This window comes from Coffea arabica, chromosome 11e (genome assembly GCF_036785885.1).
Source record: "Coffea arabica cultivar ET-39 chromosome 11e, Coffea Arabica ET-39 HiFi, whole genome shotgun sequence".
In the NCBI taxonomy this organism is placed as follows: domain Eukaryota; kingdom Viridiplantae; phylum Streptophyta; class Magnoliopsida; order Gentianales; family Rubiaceae; genus Coffea; species Coffea arabica.
In genome coordinates this window covers 53,821,208-53,837,539 of record NC_092331.1, presented here as the reverse complement: position 1 = coordinate 53,837,539, position 16,332 = coordinate 53,821,208, and the positions used below count along the sequence as shown (strand labels likewise).

Sequence of the window (16,332 nt, the reverse complement as noted above, 5' to 3'; positions counted from 1 at the left end):
AAGAGGAGAGGAGAGGGGAGAGGGAGAAGAGGAAAAAAAAAAAAGCTTCTCTCTATCGGTGTCAGCGTCGGAAGAGCTGCTGGCCAGTGGTGGTTGGCAGGGGAGGTGGTGGTGGGTTGAAGTGGAAGAGAAAGAAGAAGAAAAAAATAAGGGAATTTTTTTTTTGTGTTTTTGGGTATTTTAAATTGTGTAGTTTAAAATTTTTAAGAAATTTTTTAAAATTATTGTAGATAAAGTTATTATAAAACTGGTAGGAAACAAACTTGAACAAAAACTCATTTGCCAAACAAGCCCAAATGTCGTCTTCAATTCTTCATAAGAGTTTATCTTTGTATGTAACCATGTGTAACTAGGGGTGGGCAAAAAATCCGATACGATCCGAAACCCGACGAACCCGATCCGATCCGAAAAATAGGATATCCAATCCGATTTTTCTTAGCGGGGCAGATGCGGATCGGGTACCCATAAAAACGGATACGGATACGAATCAGTAAAATAAAAACCCGCGAGTACCCGACCCGTAGGGTATATTATATAAATATTAAAAAAATAAGGGTTCATCATATAATTTTTATAATTTTTAATCCTAAGTGTAAGTAAAGTGGTTCACAACCTCATATTCTAATCTCATATGATCCGCCTTTCCTCATCTTGTCTTAAAAAAACGAATATTCTTGGTGAAACCTGAACTAAAATAAACAAAACAAAGAAAAATTAGTGAAACTCTATCATAAAAATTGTTTATCCTTTTCATCCTTTTTCATTTTTATTCTACTTCCATCGATCTTTCTTGCAAATTTTTCATCAATTCAATCAAAAATTTGTGTTTGGAGCTCCAATTTTCTATTAGCTAGATAATTAAAACATTTGTGTCTTTCATTTATTTATTTGTTTTATTGCAATTGTGTCTCTTAAATTTGTCTCCTTTATTTTAGTGCAAGAAATTTATTTTTCTTTTTCATCACCTTTAATGCAATAAGGTCTATTCCAAAGATGTAAGAAAGTTGGTGAAAATTTTTCAAGATTATTTTGATTATACTTCAAAAATTATTAGCGTTGTTCAATTCTTTTCCGGACTTGATTCCACAATCGACTCATTTTGGATGCAGTCTTGTACCATAACATCCTTAAGGAAGTTGGAAAAGTTGCCAAATACTTATTATCCTTGTGTTTGTTATGTTATAAAAGGATGAAATGCGTGGGAATGGTGATGTACTCAAAATTATCATAAAATTTCATTTTATCTATTAGATATTATAATTCTAATATGTACTAAATTTATGATATCGGTTTGATTATTGGATGAAATGTGTGAGAATGATGACATATGAATTTTGATTATAATATCTCTACCAATGTTAATTAGAAAGCATTGATATTAAGTGAAAAATATTTTTGATTGGAATTTTTTTTTAGGGGCGGGTACCCTATGACCCGCCCCTTTTTTTCGAATACCCGAATAGTGGGTACCTGAAAATATTAGGAGAGGGTTAGGGTCGCAAAATGGCTGATCCGATATTTTAAGATCGGGTCAGCCAAAACGTATTAGGGACGGGTACTCGACCCGTGCCCACCCCTATGTGTAACCGAAAAAAGAGTTTATCTTTGTCATGTCAAAAATTTTGATCATATGCCACATGGTTGCCAAACAAGCCCAAATGTCGGCTTCAATTCTTCATAGAGTTTATCTTTGTATGTAACCATATGTAACCGAAAAAAGAGTTTATCTTTGTCATGTCAAAAATTTTGATCATATGCCACATGGAAATATAGAGAGAAAACAATACACGTGTCATTAATAAATTTAGAATAGCTCATGTAAACTTTTTTCACTTTATTTGGATTGTAATTTTTTTAAAAAAAAAATTTATATGTTTTGTGAACACATTTTTCAGTCACCATTTTTACTTTATGTATATTAAATTACTACAATATATTTTTCTATAAAAACTTCAGAAAATAGCAATTCAAACTGGCATAATAATGAAACACATAGAGAAGATTTATTACACTAAAAAATAGAGGGTGTGTTTGGATTAGGAAGATTTGAAATAAAAAAAAATTTACTTCACAAATTTCAATCACCCTTTTATCTCACATACATCATAACACAAAAAGTGTTACAGTAATTATCTCAAATGCATCATCCAAATAAATTCCTATTCAAACAAACTCAGAGATATTTGCAGATTATCTTTTTCTTTACTTATTTGCACAGTTTGGGATGACGGGGAATAACACAAGAAAATAAATATCCCATTCGAATGCTTTTGCTTTGCTTCTTGGTTTTCCTTCCCATCCATCAATAGTATAGAAATTCAAGATTGTAGCATTTGATATGACACCTTAGCTTTCCATTGTGAGGTTATCTGTCAAATTCTTTCCTAATAGGCCAATAGTTCACGATTTGAATTAGAACAATAGTCATAGCAAAATTTGGCAGGTGTTGCATTTAGACCACAAGATTAATGTAACATTAGTAAAGAAGAGGTTCCTTGCTGAATGCTTGATATACAGCAAACTAACTACTGCTAAGGGGAAAAGGGATAAGGATATTGATGTTCAAACAAGAAGCATAAAGAAGACAAGTTTCAATAACAAACATATTGTTTATCTGATACCAATATTAATGTTTGTTACTATTCCATCCATGGTCATAAGATCAAGTTGGAACTTGGAAATAGGGGGAAAAAAGAATGAAAGTATGAAAGTAATGCTATAAAGCCAATTGTGGAGTGTAGATGCAAGCAAGTTACATAAGATTAGACTAGCAATGGTTAAATAAACCTCCTAAAGGACTTAACTAGGAGTATAATCGAATCACTGTCGATCCCAATTAATGTACTGCTTAAACTCGACTCGAGATAAAGAAAAACTTTAGAATGGACTAGATTAGAACCACATTGGTTATCTATTGCCAATATAAATCTTAATGCTTGAAACCAAATTGTGGAGTGTAGATGCAAGCAACTTACATAAGATTGATTAGAAGTGTTGAATAAACCTCCTAAAAGCTAAAGGACCTAAACAAGTGGCTTCTGTTTCTTGTTAGAGGCAGAAAATACAAATGCCACACCTTTGCTGGCAGTACAATTGTGATAAGAGACAAAAGAGTTGTCATTGATAGACAAGAATATTCGTAGAATTTTTTACTCAATTCAACTGCTCCACGCAATTCAACTGCTCCATTCCTTATATTTTTAAAATTTTCTGGTCCACCTCGTCTACAATGTTTCCTCTCTCTTACCATTTTCATTTTCCAAATTACACCTCCTGCAAACAACCCCTTTCTCTCCCCACTCTAATTAGTAATTTCCATATCTAAAGGACCCTCAAACCCCTATCCATACCCGTATCCGAATCTAAACGGCAAAAACCCGCCACCATTTCAAAGTCATGGCAACCACAACCACCAACCCTCCACCACCTCAACCCGACCCGACCACCCAAAGCACCCGTCTCCAAGAAATCAAGCAATTCGATGAATCCAAAATCGGAGTCAAAGGCCTAGTTGACCGCGGCCTACCCGCCATTCCCTCCTTCTTCATCCATCCCAAGCCAGCCGAACTAAACCCGAAAGACCCGAATAACAGACCCGGCACGAAGCCCACCATCCCCGTCATAGACTTCTCCTCTTCCAGGTCGACGATCGTTGACGAAATCCGGCGAGCATCTTCTACACTGGGGTTCTTCCAAATCATCAACCACTCCGTCCCAGTTGCCTCAATCAAGAAAATCTTGGGTTCAATTCAAGAGTTTTACGAGCTGCCGGAAGATGCAAAAATGGAGTATTACACCAGGGATATGTCACGTGGGGCGGCTTATTCCACAAATTTCGATCTCTACCAATCAAAGGCCGCCAGCTGGAGGGACACCTTCCAGATGGGCTTGGCGCCAAACCCGCCGAAATGGGAGAACGTGCCGTTCAGCTGCCGGGAGACAGTGGCGGGATGGGACAAAGAGGTGGTGAAAATATCCAAGGAAGTTTTGGAAATCTTATCTGAAGGGTTGGGACTGGAAAAGAAGGATAAATTGAAGGAATTGTCAGACGGCAGAGTTATGGCTGCCCATTACTACCCGTACTGCCCGCAGGCGGAATTGACGGCTGGGCTGACGTCACATACTGATCCGGGGCTGCTGACCGTGCTGGTGCAGAATGAAGTGCCCGGGTTGCAGGTCAAAGTGGGAGAAGATTGGGTGGACGTGGTGCCTGTAGAGGGCGCAATTGTGTTTAACATTGGGGATAATCTTCAGGTATAAACTTTAAAGTTTAAGCTTGCATTTTTGTGTTTTTTCTTTCTTACATTTTTCGTTTAGGTAGCTATTCTTTTGAAGACAATTTAATTTTTTTGAAGATAATTTAATACACATGAGATGAGATAAAAAGGCAAGTAAAAAAAGTGTTCATAGAATAAAGTAGCTTTATATGTTGTCTGAGAATAAATTATTAAACAAATAAAATAGTTGAAGCATTATATTTGCTCCATGTTCAATTCAACCACTCTAGATTTTTGTTTTTTGTTTTTGGGGCTCCTATTCTGCCTGATTTCTTCGTCTACCTTATGTACAATGCTTCCCCTCCCCTACCATATTTTTTTTTTTTGATAATACCTGCCATTTTTATTCTCCAGACCACTCCTTCTGATCTCTGTGATAACACTCTCAAACCCCTACCTGTACCCTTACTTGAATGTAAAAGGAGAAAAATCCATTGCCATCATTCCTAAACGCTCAAAACCCGAATGGAAACCACAGCTGCCAACCCTCCTCCTCAATCTGACATGACTAACCGAAACACCCGTCTTCAAGAAATCAAACAATTTGATGAGTCTAAAATCGGAGTCAAAGGCCTTGTTGATCGTGGCCTAGAAAGCATCCCTTCCTTCTTCATTCATCCCTACCCACCCAAACCAAACCAGAAACCTTCCCCAACCAGAAAGGCTGATCCAAATTGCACACCTGGCCTAATACCTACCATCCCCGTTATAGATTTCTTCTCACCCCGCTCAACCCTGGTTGACCAAGTCCGCCGAGCCTCTTCTTCACTAGGCTTCTTCCAAATCATCAACCACTCAGTCTCATTGTCATCAATCACCAAAATCTTGAGCTCAATGCAAGATTTTTTTGAGCTGCCAGAAAAGGTAAAAAAGGAGTATTATTCGAGGGATATGTCACGTGGGGCAGCCTACTTGACAAACTTTGATCTCTATCAATCAGAAGCCGCCAGCTGGCGCGACACCTTCCAGATGAACTTATCTCCTAGACCACCAAAATGGGAAAATGTCCCAGTCATGTGCCGGGAGGGGGTGGTGGAGTGGGATAAAGAAGTGGTGAAAATATCTGAGGAAATTATGGGAATTTTGTTTGAAGGTTTGGGATTGGAAAAGAGTAATAATAAGTTGTGGGAGATTTCAGGTGGGAGGGTTATGGCTGCCCATTACTATCCATATTGCACACAGCCGGAACTGACTGATGGGTTGACATCACATACTGACCTGAGGCTGCTGACTATGCTGGTGCAAAATGAGGTGCCGGGGTTGCAGGTCAAAATTGGGGAGGGGTGGGTTGATGTGGAGCCTGTGAAGGGTGCTATTTTGTTCAATATTGGGGATCTTTTCCAGGTATAACTGTATAAGTAAAAGTTAAGTTAGCTATATTTCCTGTTCAAAATTTTATGCATCAGCGAGATTCTTTTAGCCCAAGTACTGATTCACACTGCGAAATCTCAAACCTACATGCTTTGGACTTTGAAGCTTAAGTACCTGTATTATCAAAAGTTCATGTAATACAGCACAATTATCGAACTTTATTATTAAGTGCTAGACTCTCGACCAAAAAGCCCTGCTTATTGAAATCTTAGTTTGTGAAACAAAGTTTGTGGAAACGGTTCTAGGATGAAATATCTCTCTTACATGAGTTAGGGGTGTAATAAAATATTTGCACGAATTATTAGTAGCCGAGTGAAGAAAGTAGGATTGCAATTGATCAATGGAGCAAATATACTGCATATTGCATAGTCTAAGAGCGTGACATGTACACTGGATATTACGAATTAAGTAGATAGTTTGATGATATCCTTGGTTGAGATACACCCAACAAATTTAACAAATCTCTACTTTTCCCATTTTGAGAAGTTATTACCACATGTGAAGCCTTAAATGTTCCTATTTGAATATTTGCATAAGATCTATGGGCAATTTAAAGGTGGAAATATCTGGCATCTTTTTGGAATGCTTGGTATGCTGAGGGAGGAAAAGCAGTGTTCGGTGGGGTATCTTGAACTCTCCACTCACATATTTCACATATTTTTTGAATTGGGGCTGGCAATTTGACCTTTGGGAGCCTCAGTTCAAGATTGAAGTCAACAAAGAAACTAGATGTATGTTATGTTTTAGTCTTCTTTGCGTTCTATTTCTTTAGGTAATGCAATTTTGGCCAATTGTTCAGTTTTGATTTGTGATGCCCCTGCTAAGAAACTTCTTGAATTGATCTGGATCCTCGTTTATCGCACTGATAATAATGCTTTTCTTTTCATGCACGAATATGATCTGGAAATGATGCGTTTCGTGCTTTACGAATGACTTGGGAAGGATTTGTTTCACTTTTTCTCTTCATTTTTAACTCTGGACTCGAGTTTTAGGGAACCACATTGTGAAAGCCTGCACACATTTTTCTGTTTGTCTTCTGTTTTGCAGATAATGTCGAATGATCAATACAAAAGCGTGGAGCACAGAGTGTTGGCAAACCCTCTCCGAGATGCTCGTGTATCTGTTGCTGTTTTTCTGAAGCCAAGCCATAGTGATCAGCTGTGTGGACCTTTTCCTGAACTTGTATCTGCTGAAAAACCAGCTGTTTACAGGCAGTTCACACTGTCTGATTACATGGGAAGATTTTTCTCCAAGGAGTTGGATGGCAAGACGCTGACAAACTACTACAGAATTTGAAACACAAGAATCAGCTGAACATTAAGAAAATAATCGATTTGTGTACCACATATTCCGAGGAGCAAAATTAAGTAGATTAAGAAAATAATCCATCTGCCATAGGACGGTGTAAATTTCTGTCTTACAAGGAATACATGAATAGAAAGTTGTCCCAGGACTTGGATGAGATACAATTGTCTTTAAGATTCTTGTTTGATTAATGTGATCTCCAATTACAACTACTTGGTGTATGGTCTTGTCACAGGCTATATCTTCAATGATCCCTTTTTCGGAATCAGGTTAATCTACTAATCAACTGTTAAATATCAAACACAGCCAAAGAAATTCCAAGTTCAAGTTACAGATCCAGGTGGTGATTCAAAATGGCTATTTGTAGGTTCTTCAAAGATAATTCCTATAAAGATCTTGCAAAAACTATGTAACCATAAATATCACTCTAGACTTAAATCTGCAGACGTTGACTAAGATAAGTTCATATGTGGAATATCCAGCTGAATCCAAGAAGACTTTAATTAGAATGACGAAATTGAAGTTATACAACATATAAGTAGCAATTACGTTTGTTTAAAGGTTATAGGTTTGTGATTCTCTCATCTCAATTCAGCACAATGTAGGAGATATCCAAGCAATGGGTACCCTACAATTTCCCAAAGCAATGGATACTCCACAATTTCCCAAACCTTCAAAATCCATAAATTTCCTTGCGTTAACACCCTTCTGGTGAATTCTTCCAATGCCATGGTCAGACATGTCGGAATTATTTCTTCTAAAATTATGAAAGAATTAGTATACTTGATGTGGATTGCAATCAGGAAAGCAAGATGGTGAGACGCATAACGAATAATTTTCACCCAAAAAGCCAATTTCATCGCTCTCCAGCCTGCGACATGCTCCCCAGTAGAACTTCTCCTCACCTGATGAAGCCATTGTCTGTTTCACCAGCTTATAAGTGTGAATTTCCATACCAAAACGAAACATTGGAACCTTGATAACCAGCAACAAGTCTCCGTCTGTGGCTTCCACCAGATACAACGAAATATTCCAAAAGGCTCTATAGAAATACTCGGTTTCCAGCTCAACTTTAAAAGTAGCAACAAATTCATCTTGATAGTATTTGTAGTTACTATTGTCAATAACAGTAATTACGGAGGAAATTTTCACGCAGCACATTATAGCATCCCTTTGTGAAAAATTATGTCCTTAACATGACGTACAATAACTTCTTCAGTCCAACAGGAATTTTCTTTTGGTCTTGCAAAAGTAACTTTTTTATTGTAATCTGCAGCAACAACAAAATCAACCCCACTGACATGTTGAACAAGGATCACAAAGACAAAATCAGTTTACGGACCCTACCTCCGAAGATGGGAGATTGCGAACTAATCCCAGGTAAATATATAGTCTTTCTACTAAAGAGATTCAAGCTTGATTGACGAATCCACAACTCCAATAGCTAGCCAGCCATAAGATGAAACTACGATGCGAGATTTAATAGGAATTTGGAGACCACAATTGTAAACTTTACGCTCGCAAGTACATTGTCTGTGAAAAACTAGTTTGTAAAAAACAGTCAAATACAAACGGAGTCTTATTTCTTTCGTGAGCCAAATCAAATTCCAAAGTTCAGAGCAAAGATCCCCAGCTGGTTCAGTCTGTTCATTATCAATCAAAAGATTATGATCTAAAATGCTTGTTTGGACTTGCGCTACATGTTCATCTAACATGTTTAGTTTCCTGCAAATATTATGCAACAGTAAATATTTCGGCAGAGTTAAATCTACAATCAACAAGGGAACGGCATGACACACTATTAATTTGTAATGCTTTCACAAACATATGTCCATAATAAGTAAAATATCCACCAGAGCCTAAGAGAGGTTTAATAGTAAGAATTACGAACTCGAAGATGCAATCTAGAGATAACATTTATAATCATAATTTGCTAGAAAAAGAACGATTAGGGTGTAGATTTCTGATCTGATGTCAATTCAGCTCAATGTTGGAGATATCCACGCAATAGGAATTGCACGATTTTGAGAACCTTCGAGACAGTCAAGTTTCCTTGCCTTCGTATCGTCCCGGTTACACACTCCAATGCCATCATTATCAGACTCATCAGGAAGACAATAGTAATATCTGCCCCTAAAATTCCGAGTGAAAAAGTATACGTAATACAGCTTGTAACAGGGAAAACAAGATGCTGAGATGCATAAGGAATAATTATGGCAAAAAAAAAAAGGGATCATCATTATGAACTTTCTCCCAGCAAAGCTTTTCTTCGTCTGATGAAGCCATGGTTTCTTTCACCAGCTTGTAAGTGGTGAATCCCACATGAGAATATTCATTGGTCAAGTAAGGAACTGTCACTAAGAAATAATAAAATCTCCATTTGAAGCTTCTGCTAGATAGGGCTGACGAAAACTACTTATCACAATGACATGATTCTGGTATGGCAGTTCAAGTTCAACTTTTGTAACAAATTGATCATCATGATTGTATTTGAACCTTCTGTAGTCAACGACAATGAGCCCTTGTTCATCTACTACATACAACATTCCTTCTGTGAAACATAATGTCCAGAACAAAGCCAACTGTATAAACTCCTTTAGTCCAAGACTTTTCGTCCGGTATTAAGAAAGCAAAATTTTGTTTCATACAAAAACCATAAATTGCAGCAACACAAAAATCAGCCGCCGGCCATGTTGAACAAGGATCACAAGACAAAATCAATTTACGTTTTACGAACCTCATCCGCACCAGAATCAAGCCTAGGCAGATTTATAGTCTTTCGAGTGAAGGGATTCATAAGGTTTGATGACATGGCCGCCTCTTCAACAGCCAACCAGCCATAAGACGAACCTAACAATCGAGATCTATGAGGGATTTGGAATTGGCAATTGTAAAACTTATGCTCCGAAATACTGTGTAGTTTGGTGGTGCTGATACAGCAGTTGTAGGCCTTTTCTGGAGTGGAAATGAAGAGCAGAGGAGGCTGCCTATTGATATTGGCAATCCGGACTTGTTTGTGATCAAGTGCAACGGAATTCCAGGACTTGCAAACTGCCCCGAATCGGATGTAATCAGAAAGGTGAATTAGCTTATCCAAGATTACACCAAGGAGTTCTTTTGGAAGATAACAACTCCAGTCTACTGCTACTACTGAGTCTTCTTTTAGTTTTTCCATGTAAGCCATAGATTACAAGGAAAAAAGAATATGAAACTAAAGGAAACTCTAATACTGCATGTGCTAAGGAAGAGTAGCAGAAGTTGAACGACAGAAAAAGGAAAGGACCATCCGATCCGATATATATAAGAGAAATTTTTTTTTTGGCAAAATAGATCTATTTCATTAATCGGAGTAAAAAGTAGAAAGGGATATTACTTAGTATTTTTGAGATTACTTAGTATTTTTTTAAAAGTATCACTTACTTTCCTTACTTTTGCTATTTGTATGAAAAAATCTTTAAAAATCCTAAACTATCCTTTTACTTCTTTTGCTAAACAAAAATACTCCTAAGCCACTTCCTTTACTCCACTAAAAACCACCATCTAAATCTTAAGTACTATTACCATGTTACAAAGCCATAGCTCTTAAAAATGAAATTTTGAAAAACAAAAGAAAGATACTGGTAAAGAATACATTAGCACCAATTCAACTTTATATGATCAAAATTAATTCTTTTTTACCTTTTCTCAACCTATGACCCAAGCCTTTGAGTTGTAATAAATCACTATAAAAATAAAATCAAATAACCAAAGAAATCTACCGTGCGCTACCACGATTACTAAAAGGAAAAAGATAAACAAAATTCAATTTATGATAATTTATCCAACAAAAAATCGAACAGTCATCCAAAAAATAGACAAGATAAAATATTGGAGAAAAGAGAAAGAGAAGAAAGTGGCTTTTCTTTTTTTTTTTCTTTAATTTTTTGAACTCTTTTTATTTGATATATGGGTTATATATAAAGTAAGGGTTAATATAGTCATTTTATAATTACTAAAGGAGGTAAGTGATATTTTTAAAATCTCAAGAATGGTAAATGCTATTAAGAGAAACCTCAGGAAAGGTTTTTGATATTATCCCAAATAAAAAATTGGTATAATTAGAGACTAATGCTTAGTAGACTCCGTTTGGATTAGCTGTTTTTGGAGGTGTTTTTGAAAAATTTTGCTATAGCAGAGTTTTTAGATTATATTTTAGGATATTTTCAGAAAATATTTTGGGATATTTAAGAGTAGAAGAATTTCTAGAATATATTTTGAAATATTTGTTAAAATTTTAAAAAAATTTAAACTAATTTTTAGATTACCTTTTAGAGTACTTTATAAAAACTTTTATTGTATTTGAAAATCTAGTTTTTGAAAAATACTCCCATCCAATGTTATGTACTAGCTAAACAAAGCTAGATCAGCTATACCAACTAATAAAACTTGTATTTAAGGTCAAAACCTTACTCGAAAGCATAGTTGTTAAATTCTAAATCCCGTCGTTACAATCCTACAATTCTACTATATAAATTTATAAATTCATTTCTGAATCCTATCAGGGCCAATAGGGTTTGTGCAATTATGGTACATTTTGTGGATTTAAGTCCATATTATGGAAGCCACTTGCAAATTGTTGGTCATTACTCGCTAGGCAAGAAACTTGAGCATTTTAGATACTCTGGCAATTTTCTTATTGCAAGCGACTACTCAGAACAATGCGATATAGCTATAAGACAAGTGAAAATTAGGGGTTCATTCAACCAAGTTGCTTGCAAGCTATTGGCTAATAACAAAAAGATTTACTTGCAAGCTTTTATAATTAGTAGCTCCGTCAAATTCTCAAATTCTCAGCTCAGGTCGACATTGTCTGAGTCTAAGTTCAGCCCAAGCTGCACGATTAGCTGAGCATGACTCTTTACACTGTTCTTCTGCTATATGCATTTCGAATTCAGCACCAAGTGTAAAACTGTAACTGCTGATCCAAGTTACTGAGATGGAAAAAAGTTAACAGGTATAATGTTCTTTTTCTTGTGCATGCTCACAGGTCGCTATGTTTCTTTTCTTAAGGCATTTATCAATGCCACATGAAGTTTCTTGCACTCCACATACATCCAATGAAGATTGATCCAACCCAATCATGTTAGATTGTCCCATTTTTGTGAGTAATGAGACATCAGCTAATAGAGTGCAAGGTAATAATACACCTTCAACCATCTCTACATAAAGGATCATGCATATAGGCATTTGTTGATTGCGTGCTCTAGATTCACTTTCTTATATAGACTAGATCACTCAAACCAACAGTAGGAAATGTCTAGGCCAAGTGTACGTTGCAGTTGTCAGTTATGTCTTTGGTTGATCCCTGTCCGCGCATATGATTTCAGACTGAAATCTCTTTCACTTTCCAGTACAAAGTCTTCATTGTTTTGCTCAGTTGTCTCTTCTGCGTCCAAACCACTCAGCCATCTCTTCATCGTCATCCAACTGAAGCAACTCTCTACTGTCCCGGGTGATGGAAGATTTGAAAACACCAGCATTTTCCTTTGCCTTTGCAGCACTTCTGCTCTGCTCAGCCATTTCCTTTCTCCATCTCTCTTGCTTCTGAACATTCTGGGACAAGTCACTCTTACCACACACCAAAGGAAAGTCAACAAATCCTGGAGCCTCATCTAGTGAGTTTGATCTATGTTGGCCTTCAGTTTCAACAAATTTTATTACATCACTTTCTTCATCTCCACATTGCTTCTCTTGCCCAAAATAAGGGCGTGTACGACGATATGGCATATGGTCACTGGCAGATGGAGATGGTAAGGATGAAGAATTTGACGCTTTCGGTCTTTTATGATCGCATTTTAAGCATACCATATTTCTTCTAAAATTTATGTAGTTACACCTGGAAAGTAACGAAATCCAATTATAAGAACAACAGTAAATCAAAATTATAAAACTTCATTAAACTATCTGGAAAAAAATTACTTACGATTCACATTCCCACTCCCCAGGAATGAGTTGTCGACCTGATGGCTTCTCTTTACATTGTAAACACCTTGTATTTTTTGCAAAATTCAAAAAATTGCACCTGTAAAAATATTGAGCCACATAAGAAGGAGAAAGTACAAAGAAAAGCATATGGTTAAACAAAGTATAAAGTACTTTGACCAGAAGCAGGCTTGTAAAATAGTTCCTTACTTCTCACATATCCAGTCTCCTTTCTTTAGTGGAAGATGATCTTCGTCCTCGCCAAGTTTCTGTAGTCTTTCTTGGAATAATCCCTCACAACGCAAGCACTTAACATTTCTAGAAAAGTTTAGGAAGTTGCATCTGAGAAGAGAAGAAAGGAATTTTGCGCATCATTTATCAAGTGCAGAAGATGCTGGACTATGTTTTTAATAAGATACTATTTGGTAGGGACTTACTTGGGGCATTTCCAATCGCCAGGTTTCATTATTACATTAACTTGATCTTGCCCCTGGTGAGCTGAGATTCCTTGAGTAGATGAAATCCATCCAGAAGTTGAAGCTGTAGACTGCTCAGTATCAGTTTCCTCAGAGCTGAACTCTGTGATTTCTTTCAGCAATTTTCTGACCGACTCCTTGACCTTCTTGTTTAGGCAAGGCTCATTCTCTACAGTACCAATTATAGCATCGAGTCCGTATGTCAACAAGAAGCGCATGACGTCGACAGTCCTGCCCCCTTCATCCTCACGTGCCTTTACAAAAGCCCTCTCACAATTTCCCCTCAAAACACAGGAGCTGCAAACCTACAAAGCTGTCCACATTAGACAGGTGAATGCATGCAACTTCATGCAACAGGCTGATTTTATCACGGAAACGCAGGAGGCTGATTTTATTTTGAGTGCATACATTTCCTTCATCAGTTCCCACATGTGCTCTTAGTCGCTTTCCTGAGTTCACAACTTTTCTGTCCAAGGTAGGACATCCAGATCCAGCAACAATCTGAATATCTTTCTGGGACAAAAACCTGGTACAAATTGCATAGTCATAAACATATGGAATGAAACTTGCTTTGTGGAACATAAAACATACCCTCATGTCCTTGCACAACGAAGTAAAAGCTTTTAGCTTTTATTTTGCATGCTGGTATGATCCTTTAATTAGTGCGCAGATGATGTAAGATCTTAAGCAGCCACTAACTTTAGATGAACTAACATGACTGCGTACAATTTTTCAAAGGGTTTACATAAAAAATGGTACTGGTTTCATACTAGAAGAGATTTTTGCAGACAATTCATTATATCATGCTAACCCATGTTTGAATTATCAATGGCATGATGACTCTAATAACATGAAGTCTTCAACTAATTCTAGCCCCACCCAGACCCTTGACCTTGCCTGTATAACTACCAATGAAATTTTGATGAGTTTGATGGCTAAGCTAAGTTTCTGCTTGCCATGACGAATGCCATAAGTTCAGCTCTAGTATGTTGAAAGGTCACAATCAGGTTAAAAAAGTAGCACTTTCCCTTAAGTGTGCTAAATCTTTATGTCCATCACAATAACAAAGTGTTTATTCTCTTTAAATAATACCAAACTTTCACCTTGAGAAAAACATTAAAGTGATCAGGAAAATTTTGAGGACAGCACTTAACAAGATTCAAAGAGCAAGAAATTCTGCTATTAAGATGATGCATACAAGTGATGCAAAAGTTGCATCAAATACAGGCCAAAGACTTTTAGTGGTTTAAAGAGATATGTCCAAGGATGAAATACTACTCTGTTTTTGCAGGCTTATAACCTGGATCTTGGTGTGAACTAAACTCACTAGTCTTAACCACCGGAATTCCATTTTAAATTGTTATGTATAAAAGAAAGAAAAAGTATTGCATGTTTTTGTACAAATCCACAGTATATTTAATCAACCTTCCTTCCATTAGAAGAAATTTAAGGCGATAAAATATTGCACATAATTTACGACATGATACGTAAGAATTAGACATTCGCAGAGCATAATAAGCATATAACTAGCCAAACCATTTAGGTTCCAAACAGATGATCCATATAGTTACAAAAACAAACAATCACCCCAAATAACCACAATAAAATTCACTGAACCATCAGTGCCAATAATACTTTCCAGAAAACAACACAAAGATTCAATTAAGCATTTCATCAAACACCAAGGCTACCTTATAAGATCAAACCGGTCGCGAGCATAATTCAAGCAAGCAGTCCTAATCTGATTTAAAAACTTCGAGCCCATTTCATTTCTACCAAAAGGGTGTCCAATTTGATCAAAATATCCACCTTTCAGCAACTTATCCATCAGCTCCACCCATTCAGGCCAGGGATGAGATATTTGAACCCTACTATTAAAAGGGGCCTTTTTTTCTTCATTTTCTACTAGAGTTTTTTGTGGGTTTGGAGGGTTTGGACAGGAGGGTTTTAAGGGTTTAATGTCTTGAGCTGCTTCATTTAGGATGAAATCAATTGCTGGGTTGGAAAGTGGGGTGTATTTTGAGGTGGTTTTGCTGTGAACATGGGAAATGGGAATGTAAAGTTTGGGATTTTGGAGATGGATTTTACTTCTCAAGAATTTCAACATTTATGCAACTAGTTGATTACTATTGATTAGTAAGTTATATTTACAGAGCAAAGATTTATAGATTTCCCTGCATTTTGGCTCGAAAATTAAAGAAAAGAAAAAGTGTTTGCGGTTGACAGGATGTTTTTTCCCATGTTTGATTGTTTTCAGCCTAAGTCACCCTAACAATTAGCTTTAGCGATTTTACACATATGCCCATAGAAAGAAAAAGAAAAAAAAAAGTTTAGAACCTTTAACTTCCTCTCACCCCTTGTCATTCCTAGTTAAACCTTAACTATCTTTATATATTCCATTGAAAAAATTTTCACAATAAAATATGTTTATTTGGTTTGATAATTTTTTGCAATACAATGTTTGAATGCTCAATCAAACATTAATAAGTGAGGAGATGTTACAGTACTTAGATCATGTGAGTCATAAATGAAATCACGTCATTTTCTTTGAAGTGGTATGAAATCATATGTCATGTGAATATTATATTTTTAAGATTGAAATCCACAAGAAAATGATAGAAATAAGAGTCTTTGACTCTTATTACAACATCTCAACTATGTAAAATTTAAATAATCATCATTATTGAATGATGTGACAGTCAGTTTACTAAAGATAAATTGAAGCGATGATATCCCTTTTAACAATAAAATTTTCCAAATAGGTGATGAGTTACAAATAGATAGGGATTAGTACTTGGACTTGTGCAAAGTATTGAGCTACACAGGCAATCAATCAAAATATTAGATATGGTATGAAAGTAGTTATTCAGGCAATATCATAGAATTATTCATGGATGTTTGGGAAACTAAAACACCAATCAAATGATAGCTCTGCCTTTGGC

General features: G+C 36.4%; 2 protein-coding genes across 4 annotated transcripts; one reads left to right on the top strand and one right to left on the bottom strand.

Annotated features, from left to right (window-relative positions):
* The first annotated feature begins 3,213 nt into the window (after window positions 1-3,213).
* On the top strand, window positions 3,214-7,165 carry LOC113717704 (1-aminocyclopropane-1-carboxylate oxidase homolog 3). 3 transcript variants are annotated; one of them, XR_003454486.2, is made up of 3 exons: window positions 3,214-4,254; window positions 5,416-5,621; window positions 6,696-7,165. XR_003454486.2 is itself a non-coding variant. In XM_027242496.2 (3 exons), exons 2-3 carry the CDS (start codon window positions 4,743-4,745, stop codon window positions 6,942-6,944), a joined length of 1,128 nt encoding a protein of 375 aa, XP_027098297.1. In that variant the 5' UTR covers window positions 4,114-4,254; window positions 4,632-4,742; the 3' UTR covers window positions 6,945-7,165. The 3 variants fall into 3 exon arrangements, 2 of the variants coding, with proteins under 2 accessions (XP_027098298.1, XP_027098297.1); XM_027242496.2 differs by having other exon boundaries at window positions 4,114-4,254; window positions 4,632-5,621; XM_027242497.2 differs by lacking the exon at window positions 5,416-5,621 and having other exon boundaries at window positions 3,218-4,254.
* A 4,766-nt stretch (window positions 7,166-11,931) lies between these two features.
* Window positions 11,932-15,642, bottom strand: LOC113717703 (uncharacterized). The gene is made up of 6 exons (XM_027242495.2): window positions 15,082-15,642; window positions 13,799-13,916; window positions 13,352-13,695; window positions 13,125-13,256; window positions 12,916-13,014; window positions 11,932-12,828 (listed from the first exon to the last, which is right to left on the bottom strand). Exons 1-6 carry the CDS (start codon window positions 15,495-15,497, stop codon window positions 12,366-12,368), a joined length of 1,572 nt encoding a protein of 523 aa, XP_027098296.1. The 5' UTR covers window positions 15,498-15,642; the 3' UTR covers window positions 11,932-12,365.
* Window positions 15,643-16,332: the final 690 nt, after the last annotated feature.